The sequence below is a fragment of the Macrobrachium rosenbergii genome, chromosome 42, assembly GCF_040412425.1.
Source record: "Macrobrachium rosenbergii isolate ZJJX-2024 chromosome 42, ASM4041242v1, whole genome shotgun sequence".
NCBI lineage: Eukaryota > Metazoa > Arthropoda > Malacostraca > Decapoda > Palaemonidae > Macrobrachium > Macrobrachium rosenbergii.
Window position 1 is genome coordinate 28,554,642 of NC_089782.1, and position 22,094 is coordinate 28,576,735.

At 37.8% G+C, this 22,094-nt stretch overlaps 2 protein-coding genes across 2 annotated transcripts in view; both read left to right on the plus strand.

Moving 5' to 3' along the window:
• Positions 1–1,355: 1,355 nt before the first annotated feature.
• LOC136828130 (lysosomal acid glucosylceramidase-like) lies at positions 1,356–10,940 on the plus strand. Its single transcript, XM_067085935.1, has 11 exons — positions 1,356–1,480; positions 2,149–2,343; positions 2,458–2,599; positions 3,891–4,044; positions 5,442–5,599; positions 6,692–6,929; positions 7,621–7,762; positions 8,450–8,532; positions 9,296–9,406; positions 10,027–10,196; positions 10,791–10,940. The coding sequence occupies exons 1-11, from the start codon at positions 1,429–1,431 to the stop codon at positions 10,888–10,890; spliced, it is 1,545 nt and encodes a 514-aa protein (XP_066942036.1). The 5' UTR covers positions 1,356–1,428; the 3' UTR covers positions 10,891–10,940.
• A 5,450-nt stretch (positions 10,941–16,390) lies between these two features.
• LOC136828129 (lysosomal acid glucosylceramidase-like) overlaps positions 16,391–22,094 on the plus strand; it is a 9,345-nt gene continuing 3,641 nt past the window's right edge. The window contains exons 1-6 of the mRNA XM_067085934.1: positions 16,391–16,526; positions 17,188–17,382; positions 17,928–18,069; positions 18,509–18,662; positions 19,786–19,946; positions 20,763–21,000. Coding sequence (XP_066942035.1) covers positions 16,475–16,526; positions 17,188–17,382; positions 17,928–18,069; positions 18,509–18,662; positions 19,786–19,946; positions 20,763–21,000 — 942 coding nt within the window. The 5' untranslated portion in view covers positions 16,391–16,474. The remainder of the gene's footprint in view (positions 16,527–17,187; positions 17,383–17,927; positions 18,070–18,508; positions 18,663–19,785; positions 19,947–20,762; positions 21,001–22,094) is intronic.

Consider the following 22,094-nt stretch of genomic DNA (forward strand, 5'->3'; position numbering starts at 1 on the left):
TCGTCCACGTCTGGTGTTTGGTCGAAATCATAGTTACAATGAAAATATGAGGATCCAGGATAATGTTATTTCACTAATAACTGTTTCTGAAGGACAATGTTATGTAGGCTATTATTATTATTATTATTATTATTATTATTATTATTATTATTATTATTATTATTATTATTATTATTATTATTCAGAAGATAAACCCTATTCATATGGAACAAGCCCACCAAAGTGGCCATTGACATGAAATTCAAGCTTCCAAAGAATATTATGTTGTTCTTTAGAAAGAAGTAACAGAAGGTAAAGGGAAATAGAGAAAGAAGAAATCAGTTATTAGGAAAGGAAAATAAATCAACAAATTAATAAATAAATAGAAAAAGATGTCAGTAAATCATCAAAATAGAAGGAGAATTGCTTTAGGGTAGTAATGCTTTGCATCGTCACTTGAACTTTTGGAGAACTATACCAATAGGCCGCGTATTGGGGTAGTGCCTTCAATGCACCTCATGCGGTGCACTGTAGGCATTACTTAAGGTTCCTTGCAGCGTCCCATCGGCCCTTAGCTGCAACCCCTTTCATTCCTTTTGCTGTACCTCCTTTCATATTCTCTTTCTTGCATCCTACTTTCCACCCTCTCCTAACAATTGATTCATAGTGCAGCTGCGAGGCTTTCCTCCTGTTACGCCTTTTAAACTTTTCAACTATCAGTTTCCATTTCAGCGCTGCATGACCTCATAGGTCCCAGCCCTTGGCACTTGGCCTAAATTTTATATTCCATTCCATTCCATTCCTATACCAGTAGGGGAAACAGGAACAAAATTACGAAAGGAAAAATAATGAAAAGAAATGAACAATCTTTTTACTTTATTATTTGTTGATTTTTACATTTTCCAGCAGAGGCCGACGGGAGGGGCCGCTTGATGCTTCTTATTAGACAGGGACTCAATGAAATGAAAGACTGGTGCCAAGCCTTGAAAGGAACAACATGGCTGCTTCTAGTAACAAATCATGTTTGCACAGAGGTGGAGGAAGAATACTGGAGTATGGAGAAAAGATCAGGAAAAACAAAAGAAAGGAGAGAATGCCGAAGCAGATCATAAATGTAAAGGAAAACAGAAAAATTAAAACTACTGAACCATTGCGGTAATAATAATAATAATAATAATAATAATAATAATAATAATAATAATAATAATAATAATGCATGAAATCTTGAAGTGACCTTCATTTAGAACTGAACACGTGACCAATCAAAAATACACAACACCATTTTTCTGTGAGAAACAACATGTGTTTAGTTATCACACCGGACAAGCAGTCAAGTTTACAAAAAAATAAATCTTATCTACTAGACATTTCTGCATTTTGAAAGTATATTATAGCTGTCTGCATCACTGATTTGGCATTGGCAATTACACGCATGTCAAGGTGGACACAATGTGGTTACCAATATTATTCTTTGTGGTGATATCGGCGTCCATTACTCATGGTAAGTTTTAGTTACTTAATATATTTTTTTTTATTAAACTGTTGTTTTTGTTGGCTGTAACTACATTTCTTCTGTGTCTCTTTGTTAGAGAATTGCAATCTAGGTAAGTTTAGTTGTGATAAATGTTGTAATTATTGCTGAATTCATCTGTAATTTTCATCCATTTCTTGTATTATTGCTGTACTGAATTACGTTGTCATTTTCGTTCATTTCTTGTAATTATTGCTGGATTCAGTTGTCATTTTCAGCCCCACTTTCTTATCATCTCTGTATTAACTTCCCCGTAGGAGGGTATTGCCGTCAGTGCATCTCATGCGGTACACTGTAGGCATTACTTAAGGTTCTTTGCAGCGTACCTTCACTCCCTAGCTGGAACCCCTTTCGTTCCTTTTACTGTACCTCCTTTCATATTCTCTTTCTTCCATCTTACGTTCCTCAACCCTCTCCTAATGATTGATTCATAGTGCAACTGCTTTGAGGTTTTCCTCCTGTTACACCTTTCAAACCTTTTACTGTCAATTTCCGTTTCAGCGATGAATGACCTCATATATCCCAGCACTTGGCCTTTGGCCTAAACTCTATATTCAGTTTATGCAAGGGCGCGTGCTGGCATAAAGCCAACCTCATCTCAACCAACACACTAACCATTTTTGACAAAAACGTTTCAGGACAAGATGAAGGACTCCCGTGCATTCAGAGGACCTTCGACCAGAACTCCTTCGTCTGCGTGTGCAACGCCACCTACTGCGACACCCTGCCCCGCCCCTCGACGCCCATGAAAGGGCAGTTTGCCGTGTACACTTCCGACCTCAGCTCGAAGAGGTTCTTCAAGAGTGTCCACGATTTCGAACCTGGAAGTGGAGGTGAGTCGGCTTTTGATTCTCCCTCGTCGATATTTGTATTGATATATAAATACTGCATATTATATATATCTACATATATACGTATATATATTTATATATTACTTTCCTCATCAGGCGTCGCAGCTCCAGAAGTGGTGAACTTCAAACTGGGTTCAACATCATTCCAGGCGATGATGGGATGGGGGGGAGCCTTCACAGATTCCGCATCTCTCAACATCCTCACTCTCTCGACTGAGGCTCAGGATATGCTGCTCAGGTGAGTTTGGGGATCACGTAACAATACTACTACTACTACTACTACTACTACTACTACTACTACTACTACTACTACTACTACTAATAATAATAATAATAATAATAATAATAATAATAATAATAATAATAATGAACCAAGACACCCCTGTAAGAGTCTATAGTATCGAGAATTAAAAGCCACATTTGTATTAAAAATATTTATGCACAGAGTTAATGACAAGGAGAGACTTTCAGATACTACTCCTTATCATTTTTAACTCTGTGCATAAATATTTTAACACTACTGTGGCTTTAATTCTCAATAATAATAATAATAATAATAATAATAATAATAATAATAATAATAATAATAATAACTGTGACAACAGCACATAGGTAAGAGCTGACATCCGAATATAATAATAATAATAATGTTCTTTATATCAGCTCAGGGCCACATACATGGGCTATACAAAGTAGAGACAATACAATACAATACACACAATACACGAGAAGAAATGGTAAAAATGATAACTGGTAATATCCACAAGTTGCTGACCAGCGCTGAATGACCTCATAGGTCCCAGTGCTTGACCTTTGGCCTTTCATACCATTCCATTCCACAAGTCGCTGAGTTAGTAATGAAACTAGTATTCATAATAATGGTAATGACAATAATCATATTGAGAATAATAGTATAAATATTGAAAATGATAATTGAAAAAAAACAGTAGAGGTACTATTGCCGACAGTGTACGTCACGTGGAGTACTGTAGGTCTTCCTAAAGGGTGTATGCTGCTTCCCTTTGGCCCCTAGCTCCCGTAGGGGGGTAGTGCTGTCAGTGCACCTCACGCGGTGCACTGTAGGCGCTACTTAAGGGTCTTTGCAGCATCCCCTCAGCACCTAGCTGCAGCCTCTCTTTTCTTTTTCTGTACCTCCTTTCATATTCTCTTTCTTCCATCTTGCTTTCCTCACCTCTCTCCTGACAACTGATTCATAGCATAACTGCGTTGGTTTTCCTCCTGTTACACCTGTCAAACCTTTTACTCTCAATTTCCATTTCAGCACCGAATGACCTCATAGGTCCCAGTTCTTGGCCTTTGGCTCAAAGTCTATATTCAATTCAATCCTTTATTTATGCTTGCTGTTCAACTTCTCTAACTCCTTCTTACGAAATTTAGACTGTCATGCCAAGCACTGGGGCATTTGAGGCCATTCAGCACATAAGACAGTGAAAAGAAGGAGTTAGAGAAGCTGGACAGCAAGATCAAAGATATCAGTTCTTTCTTCCTCCTCCTCCTCCTCCTCCAAGGTCGTACTTCTCCGAGTCCGGGATCGAGTACACCATCGGGCGCATCAATATGGGAGGCTGCGACTTCTCTTGGAGGGCTTACACTTGTGATGACTACGAGGGCGACGTCTCACTCGAGAAGTTCGAGTTGCAGCCCGAGGACCTCGACTATAAGGTGAAGGTCTTGCCCCCCCTTTTTTTTTTTTTTTTTGAGTTGCAGCCCGAAGACCTCGACTATAAGGTGAAGGTCTTGCCCCCCCTTTTTTTTTTTTTTGAGTTGCAGCCCGAAGACCTCGACTATAAGGTGAAGGTCTTGCTGCTTTTTTTTTTTTTTGGTTCTCGGTTTTAGGTTTTAATATCTGGTTTTATTGTTACCTACAGTATGAGGTATTTGGCGTCATTATTGCCCATTGTATTATATTATCACTTATAGTATAAGGTGGATAGTCTCTGTGTGACCCCATTAAGCGTTGTATTAGGTTAATATGACCTTTATAAGGTGCTTCGTCTTGATATGACCCCCATTCAGATAATTAAAAATAAGAACACATAAGAATGAATCAATATTAGCAAAAAATTAAAAGTGAATAAAAAGAAAAATACATAAAAATTAATAAGTCAAGAACCCCAAGACTTCGGGAATATAATGATAGGTCTGAACTTAATATGACCCCCATTATAAGGTACTTGATCTTTATGTGATCCCCATTTTAAAGGAAGATTTTACTGTAACCTTCATTATAAAATGTTTGGTCTTGGTAGTATTACCCAGTTATAATGAGTGGTCTTAATATGACCTACATTATAAGGTGCATAGTTTTAATATGACCTCCATTATAAGGTGCATAGTCTTATATGACCTCCATTATAAGATGCATAGTCTTAATACAACCTTCATTATAAGGTGCATAGTCTTACTATGACCTCCATTATAAGTTGCATAGTCTTAATATGACCTCCATTATAAGGTGCATAGTCTTAATATGACCTCCATTATAAGGTGCATAGTCGTAATATGACCTCCATTATAAGGTGCATAGGCTTATATGACCTCCATTATGAGATGCATAGTCGTAATATGACCTCCATTATAAGGTGCATAGGCTTATATGACCTCCATTATGAGATGCATAGTCTTAATATGTCCTTCATTATAAGGTGCATAGTCGTAATATGACCTCCATTATACGGTGCCTAGTCTTTATGACCTCCATTTTAAGGAGTTTGGTCTTTACACGACCTCTGTTACAAGGTATTTACTATTTAGCCTTGACAAGAAACCAACATTCAAATTTATTGTTTTTATTACTGTTGTTTAATCTAAAATGTCGAGCACTTTCATCTCTTCCGTTCTTATCAAATTGAAGTGAAACAATACTTATTTCTGTTCCTTATTTTGTTCAAAGTCCTACTTTCTGTGCAATAACGCAATTTTTGCCTCACTGTCATTGTTCCAAGGTCTGTTTTTATCCAAAAAGCACTATTCAGTTCCCCTGTCATTATTTCAAGGACAATCCCCCTCGCAATAACACTGAAGTCTTGTTGTCATTGCCGTTGTTATCCGCCATTCAGATCCCCGTCATCAAGAGGGCAGCCGCCATGTCTGAAAAAGGAATCAACATCTTCGCCTCTCCTGGTCAGCCCCCGTGGATGAAAACGAACAACGACTACGTCGGGTACGGGCAGCTCCTGAAGGACATGTACCAGCCGTGGGCCAACTATTTCATCAAGTATGTGGGATTCGGTTGCCTTTTGTGATGCGAAGTATCGTCGTTGTACTCATGTATTTAGTCTTTTCATCATGTTTTAGTTTTCTGTAAAACAAAACTATTGAGATGGCTTTGTCTGTCCGTCCTCAGATATTATAAACTACTGAGGCTAGAGGGCTGCAAATTGGCATATTGATCATCCACCCTCCAATCATCAGACATTGCAAATTGCAGCCCTCTAGCCTCGGTAGTTTTAATTTTATTTAAGGTTAAAGTTATCCAAAATCGTGCTTCTGACAACGATGTAGGATATGCCATCACCAGGCCGTGGTTAAAGTTTCATGGGCCGCTGTTCATGCAGCATTATACCGAGACCACCGAAAGATAGATCAATTTGCGATGTCCTTGATTATACGCTGTACAAAGTTAGGTATACCTTAGTTTTACCAGACCACTGAGCTGATTAACAGCTCTCCTAGGGCTGGCCCGTAGGATTAGACTTATTTGACGTGGCTAAGAACCAATTGGTTACTTAGCAACGGGACCTACAGTTTATTGTGGAATCCGAACCACATTACAGCGAGAAATGAATTTCTATCACCAGAAATAAATTCCTCTGACTCTTCATCAGCCGACCGGGGAATTGAACTCCGGCCCATCGAGTGACAGTCCGCAGCTCTACCGACGCACCCAACGAAGAGATTTATACGCTGTACAGAAAGCTCGATTGCGCCGAAGAAACTTCGGCGCATTTTTTACTTGTTTATATTATAAAAGGATATGTCATTGTTGAAGTCTAGTTTTTTCTTTTCTTCGCGTTCTTTTTTGAAGTCTTTATTTATTATAATTTACTTTTGCTCTTGAGGTTATACTTACTTGTTGTATTCACAATAACCTCCTCGTGTTGTTGGTTCTCGATAGTGCACGATTTTTTACAGTAAATTTGATTGCCGCCACCTAGGATTCATTTCGATGTGTGAATGTATTTGTGAATTTCCTCTAATTCGTCCTAAAACATCCGTTTATACTTTTACCCTGCCTTTAAAACCTAGAAGCCGCTATCGACTACAAATTACAGATAACGATCACTAACAGATACGTTCATATCCATAGATTTCTCGACGGATACGCCGAAAACGGCGTCAAGATTTGGGGCGTGACGGCAGAAAACGAGCCGACGGCCGGCTACATTCACGGCTACCATTTCAACTGCATGGGTTTCACGGCTGAGGAGGAGAGGGAGTGGGTATCCGAGTACCTCGGGCCTACCCTGGAGGCTCATGGGTATGGAGATGTCGTACTCATGATCGTGGATGACAATAGACAGAATCTGCCCGAGCGTGCAGAAACGGTACGTAGATAATTCTCAGTAAAAGGTGTGAGGAATAAAGGACCTCTGGGACTGAGAAGTTCGACCCAGAAGTTATCTGATTTAAGTGATGAATGAACATGTGGAATTCAAATTACAGCTTCTTTTCTTTCTTTTAATTTATGAATACAGTTTTTGTACCTTGCAGGAGACTTCTCTACTAAGGCTTATAAAGCGTTCGCATCCTAAAGTAGATTTTCTAATAATAAATCCTGACTGATTTTTTCACCCTTCTCAAACCCTGAATAGCATTTTTTCTTATTTATTTTTCCCCTCTTCCTTTTTAGGCCCCAAACATTTTTTCTATAATTTTAGACTCTTAAATAATATTTTATTTTCCGTTTTTAAGTTTTCGCCTTTTTTGTCAATAAATGGTACGTTCTCACGCCATAAGAATTACCCCTTTCCTGATTTTTAGGCTTATACGACATTTTCTTCTTAGATGATATATCCTTCTTTTTAACCCGTAAGTGGTATTTTCTGGTTTTGATATTCCTAAATGGTAACCAATATCTTTTTCTCTCTCTCCCTCGAGACGACGAATCATTACTTGTAACAGCATTAGTAGCAGACGGGATCTTCCTTTGAAACGGCTCCCCTTTTCATTCCATTCCTCCTTTCCTTGTCCTTTCTTGAGAAGCAGAGAATTGCAGATTTCTGTCCATATCCGCAGGTGCTGAATGGCACAGCAGCTCTTAAGTACGTGGATGGGATCGCAGTCCATTGGTATACCGACAGTTCAAGCCCCGAGAAGCTCACCAGTACCCATGAGAAGTTCCCTGACTACTTCATCCTCGGGACAGAGGCGTGCCAAGGTTAGTCGTTTCCCTGGGGACACTTGGATAAATTATTGCCAACCCCGTACCAAACCAGAAAGAATAGAATACTGTATATAGAATTCAGACCCAAGGGCCGGACGCTGGGACCTGAGGTCATTCAGCGCTGAAACGGAAATTGGCAGGAAACGGGTTTGAAAGGTGTAACAGGAGGAAAACCTCGCAGTTGCACTATGAATCAATTTTTAGGCGAAGGTGGAAAGTTAGATGTAAGAAATAGAATATGAACGAAGGCACAGTACCAGGAATGAAAGGGGTTTCAGCTAGGTAACGAAGGGACGCTTCAAAGAACTTTAAATAATGCCTACAGCCCACCGCAAGAGGTGAACTGCCGGCACTACCCCCCTGTGGAGCCAGACCAGAAAGGGTATAGTTTGAATCCTGGCCAGGGTAGATGCATTTATATATATATTTCACTTTGGGTATGAATTATTCTCAGGGTAAAGTGAATTCCATGTTAAGGGGTATTTGTTATTTCTCTTTTGAAGTATATTCTCTACTTTTCAATTTCTTTTGTACTGAGCTTGCGTTTTTATTAGGACCTCTAAGCTTGTAGCATTCTCCTTTACCAATGAAGGTTGCATCCTGATTTATAATAATAATAATAATAATAATAATAATAATAATAATAATAATAATAATAATAATAATGTCTTTGCATTTTAGGGTTCGCTGGTCCCTTTGCCGAAAATCCCGTGCGTCTTGGGTTTTGGGACAGGCTGGAAACTTATGCCCACGACATCCTAGAGGTATGTCAGGATGGTCCGTACGTGTTGTGATGATGGCCATTGTCCTTGTGATCGCTGTCCTGGCTTTTGATTGCATGGTAATTTTCTTAGATTTGTTGATTGTATGATTATTGTCCTAGCTTCTGTTGATTCTGTCTTCATTGTCCTAGTTTTTGTTGACTCTTTGTTCATTGTCCTAGCTTTTGTTGATTCTGTGATCATTGTCCTAGCTTTTATTGATTCTTTGATGCTCATTGACCTTGCTTTGGTTGATTTTGTGATCATTGTCCTAGGTTTTGTTGATTCTCTGATGCTCATTGACCTTGCTTTTCTTGATTCTTTGTTGCTCATTGACCTTGCTTTTGTTTATTCTATAATGATCAATGCCCTAGCTTTCGTTCATTCTTTTATCATCATCTAGATGACTGCCGTTGTTCCAAATCCTACGACCATAGTCGTTGCAACACGAGTTTATATAAACCAATCATTCATTCATTTAATTACCTGTCACTTAACAAGTAGTAGTAGTAGTAGTAGTAGTAGTAGTAGTAGTAGTAGTAGTAGTAATCAGAATCTCATGAACCACAATCCACAGCTGAAATTGAGAGGGTGCAATCCACCATACACTTAAAATATTCACATTTATATTCCTCTCCATTCATCCCTTCCGTGAATATGAATCTGTTGATATATTAACTAACATCTCATGAACGATGGCCTACAACCTAATTAAATCCAGTTATCAGCATTATCCTCATAGTTCCTCAAACCCGTCTGTTAACAGGATGTGAACCACTGGGTCGCCGGATGGACGGAATGGAACCTCGCAGTAAACATGGAGGGCGGACCAAACTGGGCCAACATGTCTGCCGACGGTCCCATCATTGTGAATCCTGTAAGTGTGTAAGAGTATCCGAAAATTTTATGTTATTTTCCCCAATGATGGGTAATTGGGTTGAGATTTTTGAGCCAGAGAACAATCCCGATATGCCAATATGATTGTGGTTATGAAAGAGGAATGGAAATAGTCATTTTGCGTGTATTCTTCACACTAATACAAAGATATTTAATTTCACACCTAGTGTATGTAAATAAGTGCTTATGTATGTATTCATATACTTTTGATCTAAACTTATAGATCGTAATGAACACTAAATCATATATTTTCATGTCAGGATATTCCACTGTAATATGAAATGTCTAGAAAAGTTTATTTATACTTAGACAGTAAGCTAACCACTTTTAAACCTAGTGGTGGCTAGCAAAAGCTACTGTCTATCTATCTGTCTATCTATCTATCTATCTATCTATCTATCTATCTATATATATGTGTGTGTGTTGTAGACATTATCTATTATTGTGGAATTTCCTTCCATATACCTAAGTAAGACACTCTACTGAATCTTATGTATACATATATGAATATTTATGCTTCTTATATATGCACGTACATAAGTCACGTATGTAAGACAGAGCAAGAGTAGCACAAACTAAAATACGGTGTCACGTCAACAGGAAAAAGACGAATTCTACAAAAACCCGATGTTCTACGGCCTTGGCCACTTCTCCAAATTTGTCAAGGAGGGCGCAGTGAGGCTGGAACTGACCTCGGATGACCCGCATTCCCTAGAGTCTGCTGCCTTCAGAAATGAGGACGGGACGAGGGTGGTCATAATCCTCAACAGGTAATTGAGGGACTGAGCTTTCTTTAGAGGAACGAGAGAAGAAATTGTTTTTGTGTAGGCAGCTGTATTTCAATTAATTATTTGAAAGTGTAAGGGAGAGGTCTTTTTGGAGAAAAGGGTATATAGGCTTAGGCTTATTTAAATATCTGTACAAATCTTTAGATATACAAACACACAAACATACATATATATATATATATATATATATATATATATATATATATGTATATATATATATATTTATATATATATATATATATATATATATATATATATATATATATATATATATATATATATATATATATATATATATATATTTATATATATATATATATATATATATATATATATATATATATATATATATATATATATATATATATATATGTATATGTGTGTGTGTGTATAACGTTGCATTGAAAGAGCTTTTGATTCACACACTACCGTATTAATTTAAAATCCTCAGGCTGAGAGCAAATCCTTTTGCAGTTCATATGCACATAATATACATTCGCGCAAAGCGAGGTTAACATATATACGTGCATACACTTTTGTCGTGAGTTTTTATGCAACTGTTTTTCTCTGCCGCAGGTCCGAAACGGAGTTGGATGTGAGAGTGGAAGTTGAGGACCAAGGTACTATGGTAATTACGGTGGGACCCAGATCTCTCCAAACAGCATTATTTGCCTAAGAACTCAATAATGTGAACTTCATTATTGACTAAAATCATTCATCCTGTTTTCTGCCTATTTTCTTTAACGCTTATAGCTTTTCACCTGTTTTAGGTGAATCTGTTCTTTGCCTTGCGGCTAGATTCCACTGTTGCATAACAGTTGGTGGGCTTGAAGGTGTTTGTAACGCATGATGTCTCAGGAAAATCAAAGGATTGCAAGGTTTAAATGGAGTAACATTAACATTTTTCCGTGATTAGCATGATACAAGCGAAGTTGATATTAATAGCAAGAATATGAATAAAGAGGATTATGCCGCTATGGAAAGCCAGACCAGTCAAAAAGATTGCAGCAACGTGAATAGAAGTGAATAACTGGTAAATAAATATGAAAAAATAAAACTAAATCATATAAAGAACACATGTAATCTCTGTGCAATGAAAGCATGGGGACTTAGAAGAAGGAAATTTTGAAAAGGTTTGTGCTGTTGGAATGTATCACAAATGGGGAGGAAGTAAAGAGACGTTGGCCGGAAAATAGATCAGAGAGAGAGAGGGAGAGATGGTTTGGGTATATGGTGAGAGGGCCAAATAGAAGTGTGGTAGGCATGTCTGTTGGAGACAGCAGCTGGTTACGATAATCGTGGTATGGTTGAAACCCGCCAACTTCGCCTATGATACGCCTAGAGAAATATGTACTTGGGCGTATTATTTTCTTCAAATATCTCCTAAACTTACTGCCACGTTCACACCACACACGATTGATTGGTGACAAGCCTACCAGAATGGAGCTGGGTCAGTAAAGAGAACGTTGTTCCAATATCGCTTCATAATAAAGCTTTCAACTATAGTCTGATGAGGTAAAACCAGTCTCGGTCGGTGCCAAAAAAAAAATGGATTACGAAAGAATTGCAAGGCTCGTTGTATAAAATTGTAACCAGGAGATTTATAATAGTATGGATCCATGTAATGTGAGTATCAAACAGAGGAGAGAATTTTTCCTGAAATTGCGAAAACTTGACGCAAAAACCGATCCATTACAACAACAGACCCATGAGACTGGAACTGTTCAATAAGAGCATAAATGTTTCTCGCAAGTAATTCAGGGAAAATCTTGTATTAGAATTACCCTTGACGCATATTGAATGTTCAGTACACTTCCATTAAAATTTATACAATCTCAGTAAAGGAATTACAGCAAAGTATAAAAGATAAAGTAACAATTTTTATGAACGTTAATAATGAACTTTTGTAAGTCTCTTAATCTTGAATCGGTGATTCGGTAACAGAATGCCATGAGCTTTCTCAGCGGGCGAAGCACCTGTAAAAAATCGAAGTGTTTTACTCTTGTGCAACTTTCATATCGAACGATAGTAAAGCACGTGAAGTTAATTACCAAAGGTATGCATCAATTATGTAAAACCATGTATCATAAATTTAACAGATTAGCTATTATAAGTAGGGCTAGCTTATGTCAGGTTCTGGTAAAGGACCCAAAGTTCAGGTTATTCTGATTTATATTGGCGTCATGTCTTTTGACAGATATATCAGTTTTGAGTTTACACTCGCCCTTAAGCTAATGATTATGGAGGTTGCAAAAATAAAAAAACTGTTAATTGGTAACTGAAGAGAAGAAACTAAAGTAAATATGTCTACCTGTAAATAGGTGCATCTGACCAATTAAACATTCGTTTTCGTTGAAAATCCAAAATAATTAACCATTTAAGCAGCCTCCTTACGTCGAATAATAGTGGTGACCAGTGAAAACCAAGTTTAGGGTGAGGTAGAACAAATCTAGGCTTAATAAAGTAACGGGTTAAATCCTGAGTTCATAACCTAACCTAACCTTAGATGCTGTAACATACCTGCCCATCTGGACCCCCAATCTGGATCTGACCAAGGTTGCTGTAATTTACAGTGAAATACAGCAATGTGTTAGGATGTAACCTTTCAAAAAACAAATGGAACCTGGGACCCTGATTGGGGTTGGGGGTCCTTGCATCTCGTGGACCCCCAGCTAACCAGACTTATGTAGCTGTAAATCGCAGAAGCACTATTTGTTTACATACTTTGGTATCCGTGAAGGGATGGGACAACCCTGCCCCAACCCCCAAACCTAGTCTAGCAATAGGCCTAAACCCAAAGTCACTAGCTTAGATTACCAATGTTGCCTCCCCCCCCCACTTCCTCTCCCTATTGTACTTAGATGTAAGGTGGTAGATGATGAGCTAAGCTAACATTTTGGATGGGAATGGGTGCATTGTGAAGAAAAACCAAAGCTTTTTTTTTTTTTTATAAAATATGTGAAGGTGCTAATCTATTCCCAGTGTGGGTGGTAAGATATGCTTCAAGGTAAACGTCTGAACTCTAGTTTTACTGAGCTGTTATAGAGAATTGTGAATATTATGGTGTATTATCGCCTTAAATATTATGGTAAATATACCATCGACTCAAATATTATGGTAAATACATCAACTCAAACATGAAGCATGAAGTCATGTATGGTTGAACAAACTGTTTTGAGAGAGAGAGAGAGAGAGAGAGAGAGAGAGAGAGAGAGAGAGAGAGAGAGAGAGAGAGAGAGAGAGAGAGATTCGTAAACAGTTCTTTAGGATCAGTATGACTTGAGGCATGCTAAATTAAATATGTTAATGAAGACAGCCGATGATGGAAATGATTAGGATCTTATATAATAATTACAGGCTCCAGTCATGTCAATTAATTTTAATATTGTTAAGGATAAACTTTAATGTGGTAATGATTATATTTAAATATAATAATGAAGCATCTGTGACATGTTATCACGACAGTGACTGGAAATGGTAATGAAGTGAAGTGAATGCATTACAATTAAGGAACATATAGATAAGTGCCAACAGTTACAGTAGGCAAGGCCTGAAAATGTTGTACTACAGAGGTCCTAGATAAATTCCTAGACGAGGTGGGAATCTAGGTAGAGGGAAGTGTAGAAAAGAGAAAGGAATATGGGGAGAGAGAAAGCTCATGTAACGTCTTAACTCCTTGTGAGATGGTTATGGAGCAAGAGCCCGTGCTGCCACAAGGCCAAATTAATCTTAAACATAAACGCTCTAACCCATTAGATGGAAAATCTGACATAGACCATTATTGATGATGATGAAGATTAGTAATACAAAGAATATTATAATGTCTTATCTGTGCTGGTACTGAATTTTCACTTTTAGAAAGATATTTAAATGAAAATGTATTATAAATGTTATTGAGATAACTGTCCAAATGGTTGGCAACATACCATCTGAGAGATATGAATTGCCAGTATGTAGGTGTCACTGAATCATCATGTATTTTTTGTACTGCTGAAATGCACTGTAATGTACTTCAAATTCAGTTGTGCTTTTTCTGACGATTGATAAGATAATGGGCACGGTTTGCCAACCGGATACATCCGTTTTTTAATATCGGAATGACATGTGAAGGTTATGGTTCCTTACCATTTTGTGTATTTGGAATAATGATGTAAAATACGTGGACTGTATAAAATGAGGGTGTTACTGTGTTAGCCATTGCAATATTGCACATAATTGTTTACAATCTTGATTGATGGGTGTTGTTCACTGGTGCCTTTCAGAAACGTGAAACTGTTTTTTTCGAAAATTCAAAGACGTGGATCATTTTTCCTAGTTTTTTAATCACTTTGAAAGCAGTGACTTCAATGACTTTGTTATTTTTTCATTGAAGGGAATATCTTCATGTTACTTTTTCCATTGAAGGCAGTTACTTTGTTATTTTTCCACTGAAGGCAATAACTTCATGTTATTTTTTCATTGAAGTCAGTAACTTCAATAACTTCTTGTTATTTTTCCATTGAAGGGAATAACTTCAATAACTTTTTTTTTAATCTTGGCAAGTCATTGTTACCGTGTAACAAAAATAACTATTTTTCTGAACTAATTATTGATTAGCCTCCGTGAGGTTATATAATTCATACAGATATTAGATGCGTTTCCGGCATCCGTGGGTTGTATTTGTGCATATAATTATTAATGAAAACTTGCTTTAATTTTCTTATTGTCTCTTAAATCTTAATAATCTTTTCAGTTAATGAAACACTAACATTTCATTTCTTTTTTTGTAATTTCTAAACAAAAGTGGATTTAACTAACTTTTAATAAAAGCAATATTGATTTTTGTGTGTCTTTTATTTCGTCCATGTCTGTTTGATCAAAATCAGAGTTACAATGAAAGTACGAAGACCTAGGATATTATAATTTCATCAATAACTGTTTCTGAAGGAAAATGTTCTGTAGACTATTATTATTATTATTATTATTATTATTATTATTATTATTATTATTATTATTATTATTATTATTATTATTATTATTCAGAAGATAAACACTGTTCATATGGAACAAGCCCACCACAGTGGCCATTGACATGAAATTGAAGCTGCCAAAGAATATTATGTTGTTCATTAGAAAGAAGTAACAGAAGGTAAAGGGAAATAGAGAAAGAAGAGATCAGTTATTAGGAAAGGGAAATAGATTAACAAATTAATAAATAAATAGACAAAGATGTCAGTAAATCATCAAAATAGAAGGAGAATTGCTTTAGGGTAGTAATGCTTTGCATCGTCACTTGAACTTTTGGAGAACTATACCAATAGGCCGCGTATTGGGGTAGTGCCTTCAATGCACCCCATGCGGTGCACTGTAGGCATTACTTAAGGTTCTTTGCAGCGTCCCTTCAGGCCCTAGCTGCAACCCCTTTCATTCCTTTTACTGTACCTCTGTTCATATTCTCTTCCATCTTGCTTTCCACAATCTCATAACAATTGATTCGTAGTGCAACTGCGAGGCTTTCTTCTTGTGACACCTTTCAAACCTTTTACTGTCAATTTCCATTTCAGCGCTGAATGACCTTATAGGTCCCAGCGCTTGGCCTTTGGTCTAAAATTTTATATTCCATTCCTTTCCATTCCTATACCAATAGGGGAAACAGGAACAAAATTACGAAAGTAAAAGAAATAATGAAAAGAAATGAACAATCTTTTCGCTTTATTTGTTGAATTTTTTTTTTCATTTTCCAGCAGAGGCCGACGGGAGGGTCCGCTCGTTGCTTCTTACTAGACCGGTACTCAATGAAATAAAAAGACTGGCGCCAAGCCTTGAAGGGAACAACATGGTTGCTTCTTATGTAAAGTAAGGTAGTAACAGATCATATGTGTGCACAGAAGCGGAGGAAGAATACTGGAGTATGGAGAAAAGACCAGGAAAAACAGAAGAAAGGAGAGAATACCGAAGCAGATCATAAATGTAAGGGAAAACAGACACTGATTAAAACTACTGAATCATTGTGGTAATAATAATAATAATAATAATAATAATAATGCATGAAATCTTCAAGTGACCTTCATTTAGAACTGAACACGTGACCAATCAAAAATACACTACACCATTTTTCTGTGAGAAACAACATGTGTTTAGTTATCACACCGGACAAGCAATCAGGTTAACGAAAAAAATATATCTTATCTACTAGACATTTATGCATTTTGAAAGTATATTATAGCTGTCTGCATCACTGATTTGGCATTGGTAATTACACGTATGTCAAGGTGAACGCAATGTGGTTACCAATATCATTCTTTGTGGTGATATTACCGTCCATTACTCATGGTAAGTTTTAGTTACTTAATATATTTTTTTTTATTAATCTGTTGTTTTTGTTGGCTGTAACTACATTTCTTCTGTGTCTCTTTGTTAGAGAATTGCAATCTAGGTAAGTTTAGTTGTGATAAATGATCTAATTATTGCTGAATTCATCTGTAATTTTCATCCATTTCATGTATTATTGCTGTACTGAATTACGTTGTCATTTTCGTTCATTTCTTGTAATTATTGCTGGATTCAGTTGTCATTTTCAGCCCCACTTTCTTATCATCTCTGTATTAACTACCCCGTAGAAGGGTAATACCGTCAGTGCACCTCATGCGGTGCACTGCAGGCATTACTTAAGGTTCTTTGCAGCGCGCCCTCGGCTCCTAGCTGCAACCCCTTTCGTTCCTTTTACTGTACCTCCTTTCATATTCTCTTTCTTCCATCTAACTTTCCACCCTCTCTAACAAGTGTTTCATAGAACAACTGCGAGGTTTTCCTCCTGTTACACCTTTCAAACCTTTTACTGTCAATTTCCGTTTCAGCGATGAATGACCGCATATATCCCAGCACTTGGCCTTTGGCCTAAACTCTATATTCAGTTTATGCAAGGGCGCGTGCTGGCATAAAGCCAACCTCATCTCAACCAACACACTAACCGCCTTTAACAAAAACGTTTCAGGACAAGATGAAGGACTCCCGTGCATTCAGAGGACCTTCGACCAGAACTCCTTCGTCTGCGTGTGCAACGCCACCTACTGCGACACCCTGCCCCGCCCCTCGACGCCCATGAAAGGGCAGTTTGCCGTGTACACTTCCGACCTCAGCTCGAAGAGGTTCTTCAAGAGTGTCCACGATTTCGAACCTGGAAGTGGAGGTGAGTCGGCTTTTGATTCTCCTCGTCGATATTTTTATTGATATATAAATACTGTATAATATATATATCTATAAATACGTATATATATATGTATAAATACACACACACACACACACACATATATATATGTATGTATATATTACTTTCACAGAGGACCTTAGTGATACAAAAGTTTCAAAAGAGGAGATTCTTCATTCCCAAGCTTTCCAAGGCTAGTCTGCCTCCATCTTCAAGGAACCAGATATTTTTTTCCTCTGAGATGGAGGCAGATAAGCCTCTGAAAACTTGTAAATAAAGAATATATATATATATATATATATATATATATATATATATATATATATATATATACACATTTATATATGTATATAAATATATATTTACCATACTGATTTTTATGTATGAATGATTACGTACTTACAAGAAGCATCACATTTGTACCTCTGTTTTTGAATATATATGTATATATCATCCCTTACTGATTACATCTATATTATGACGCACACACAACAAACATCACGAATAACATCAGCTATCCTCATCAGGCTCCGAGGCTCCAGAAGTGGTGAACTTCAAACTGGGTTCAACATCATTCCAGGCGATGTTGGGATGGGGGGGAGCCTTCACAGATTCCGCATCTCTGAACATCCTCACTCTCTCGACTGAGGCTCAGGATATGCTGCTAAGGTGAGTTTGGGGGTCATGTAATAATAATAATAATAATAATAATATTCTTTATATCAGCTCAGGGCCATATACATGGGATATACAAAGTAGAGACAATACAATACAATACACAATCTAGATGCAGGAGAAGAAATTACAAAAATTATAACTGGCAATATTCACAAGTTACTGACCAGCGCTGAATGACCTCATAGGTCCCCGTGCTTGGCCTAGACTCTATATATATTTCATTCCATTCCATCCAACAAGTTCCTGAGTCAGTAATGAAACTAGTATTCATAATAGTGGTAACGACAGTAATGATATTGAGAATAATAGTAACAATAAAAAAAAAACAATAAAAGCTCATAAGACCGTGAAAAGAAGGAGTTAGAGAAGCTGGACAGCAAGATCAAAGATATCAGTTCTTTCTTCCTCCTCCTCCTCCTCCTCCTCCAAGGTCGTACTTCTCCGAGTCCGGGATCGAGTACACCATCGGGCGCATCAATATGGGAGGCTGCGACTTCTCTTGGAGGGCTTACACTTGTGATGACTTCGAGGGCGACGTCTCACTCGAGAAGTTCGAGTTGCAGCCCGAGGACCTCGACTATAAGGTGAAGGTCTTGCTGCTTTTTTTTTTTTTTTGCTTTAGGTTTTAATGTTTGGTTTTATTGTTACCTACAGTATGAGGTATTTGGCGTCATTATTGCCCATTGTATTACATTATCACCTAGAGTATAAGGTTTGATCTTTATATGATCCCCATATTAAAGGAAGATCTTACTATGACCTTCATTATAAAGTGTTTGGTCTTGGTAGTATTACCCAATTATAATAAATGGTCTTAATGTGACCTCCATTATAAGGTGCATAGTCTTAATATGACCTCCATTATAAGGTGCTTAGTCTTAATATGACCTCCATTATAAGGTGCATAGTCTTAATATGGCCTCCTTTATAAGGTGCATAGTCTTTATGACCTCCATTATAAGGTGCATAGTCGTAATATTACCTCCATTATAAGGTGCATAGTCTTTATGACCTCCATTTTAAGGTGGATAGTCTTAATATGGCCAATTTGACCTCCATAATAAGGAGTTTGGTCTCACATTACCTCCATTTGGTCTTGGTAGTATTACCCAATTATAATGAATGGTCTTAATGTGACCTCCGCTGTAAGGTGCATAGTCTTAATATGACCTCCATTATAAGGTGCATAATCTTAATATGACCTCCATTATAAGGTGCATAGTCTTAATATGACCTCCTTTATAAGGTGCATAGTCTTTATGACCTCCATTATAAGGTGCATAGTCGTAATATGACCTCCATTATAAGGTGCATAGTCTTTATGAACTCCATTTTAAGGTGGATAGTCTTAATATGGCCAATTTGACCTCCATGATAAGGAGTTTGGTCTCACATTACCTCCATTACGAGGTAGTAGTCTTGACAAGAAACCAAAATTCAAATTAAGTGTTTTTATTACTGTTATTAAATCTGAAATGTCGAGCACTTTTATCTCTTCCACTCTTATAAAATTTAAGTGAAACATCACTTACTTCTGTTCCTTATTTTGTTGAAAATCCTACACAATTTTTGTCTCACCGTTATTGTTCCAAGGTCTGCTTTTATCCAAAAAGCACTATTCAGTTCCCCTGTCATTATTTCAAGGACAATCCCCCTCGCAATAACGCTGAAGTCTTGTTGTCATTGCCGTTGTTATCCGCCATTCAGATCCCCGTCATCAAGAGGGCAGCCGCCATGTCTGAAAAAGGAATCAACATCTTCGCCTCTCCCTGGTCAGCCCCTCCGTGGATGAAGACCAACAACGACTACGTCGGGTACGGGCAGCTCCTGAAGGACATGTACCAGCCGTGGGCCAACTATTTCATCAAGTATGTGGGATTCGGTTGCCTTTTGTGATGCGAAGTATCGTCGTTGTACTCTTGTATTTAGTCTATCCGTCATGTTTTAGTTTTCTGTAAAAGAAAACTATTGAGATGGCTTTGTCTGTCCGTGTGCACTTTCTCTGTCCGCCCTCAGATCTTAAAAACTACTGAGGCTAGAGGGCTGCAAATTGGCATATTGATCATCCACCCTCCAATCATCAAGCATTCCAAATTGCGGCCCTCTAGCCTCAGTAGTTTTGATTATATTTAAGGTTAAAGTTACCCATAATCGTGCTTCTGACAACGATATAGGATAGGCCACCACCGGGCCGTGATAAAGTTTCATGGGCCGCTGTTTATACAGCGTTATACCGAGACCACCGAAAGACAGATCTATTTTCTATGGCCTTGATTATACGCTGTACAGAGAGCTCGATTGCGCCGAAGGAACTTCGGCGCATTTTTTACTTGTTTATATTACAAAAGGATATGTCATTGTTGCAGTCTAGTTTTTTCTTTTCTTCGCGTTCTTTTTTGAAGTCTTTATTTATTATAATTTACTTTTGCTCTTGAGGTTATACTTACTTGTTGTATTCACAATAACCTCCTCGCGTTGTTGGTTGTCGCTAGTGCACGATTTTTTACAGTAAATTTGATTGCCGCCACCTAGATTTCATGTCGAAGGGTGAATGTATTTGTGAATGTCCTCTAATTCGTCCTAAAACATCCGTTTATACTTTTACCCTGCCTTTAAAATCTAAAAGTCACTATCGACTACAAATTACAGATAACGATCACTAAGAGATACGTTCATATCCATAGATTTCTCGACGGATACGCCGAAAACGGCGTCAAGATTTGGGGCGTGACGGCAGAAAACGAGCCGACGGCTGGATACGTTCCCGACTACCATTTCAACTGCATGGGTTTCACGGCTGAGGAGGAGAGGGTGTGGGTATCCGAGTACCTCGGGCCTACCCTGGAGGCTCATGGGTATGGAGATGTCGTACTCATGATCAATGATGACCAAAGACAGTTTCTGCCAGAGCGTGCAGAAACGGTACGTAGATAATTCACAGTAAAAGGTGCACTGTAAGCATTACTTAAGGTTCTTCGGCCCCTAGCTGCAACCTCTTTCGTTGCTTTTACTGTACATCCTTTCATATTCTCTTTCTTCCAACTTACATTCCACCCTCTCCTAACAATTGATTCATAGTGCAACGGCGTTTCAAACCTTCTTACTGTCAATTTCCATTTCAGCGCTGAATGACCCCATGGGTCCCAGTGCTTGGCCTTTATCCTAAATTCTGTATTCAATTCAGGTTATTATGAAGTAAGAGGACGTAAAGGAAAATACAGAAAGAAGAGACCTCACTGAATAAAAAGAAAAAATAAATTGATAAATAGATAAAAATGTATTAAAATTCAAAGAGAATAGCATTATGGTAGTAATGCATTGCATCTTCGCTTAAACTCTTAAATTTCCAACTGCACGACGTCCTCTGTAGGGATTCTGTTCCACGGCCCAACGGTGTGAGGAATAAAGGACCTCAGGAACTGAGAAGTTCTGTAAAGTCACCACATCGGCGTCAGCGGAGTGCTTCACAGGCGTCATTAATTAAGTCTCCGCTAAGCAAGTTTTCTTTGTGCAGTGATGAATGAACATGTGGATTTCAAATTACATCTTTTCTTTCTTTGAATTTATAAATACAGTCTTTGTACCTTGCAGGCTACTTCTGTACTAAGGCTCGTGAATAGCATTTTGTTTTTCCCGTCTTCATTTTTAGGTCCCAAGCATTATTTTTTCTATCATTTTAGACATTAAATGATATTTTATTTTTCGCAGCTAAGTTTTCGCCTTTTTTGGCCCTTTCCCCCTATTTAAGCCCTCTGTGACATTTTCTTCGTAAATGATACATCCATTTTACCCCAATTACTGTTTTCTGATTTTCACGGTCCTAAAATGGTAGCAGATATCTTTCTCTCCCCCTCCTCAGGCGATAAATCAGTACTAGTAATAGTAGTAGTAGCAGACGGGATTTGCCTTTGAAACGGCTCCCATGCTCGTCTTAGTCTTCCTTTGTCTGCCCTTTCTGAACGGCACAGAATCACAGATTTCTGTCTATCCGTAGGTGCTGAACGGCACAGAATCAC

What these genes read in the sequence shown, in the direction of transcription:
- LOC136828130 (XM_067085935.1), top strand. Translation starts at nt 1,429, where the DNA reads ATGTGGTTACCAATATTATTCTTTGTGGTGATATCGGCGTCCATTACT. An exon ending in ATCGGCGTCCATTACTCATG is followed by an intron (nt 1,481 to 2,148) that starts GTAAGTTTTAGT and finishes AAAACGTTTCAG; the next exon opens with GACAAGATGAAGGACTCCCG. An exon ending in TGGGCCAACTATTTCATCAA is followed by an intron (nt 5,600 to 6,691) that starts GTATGTGGGATT and finishes TCATATCCATAG; the next exon opens with ATTTCTCGACGGATACGCCG.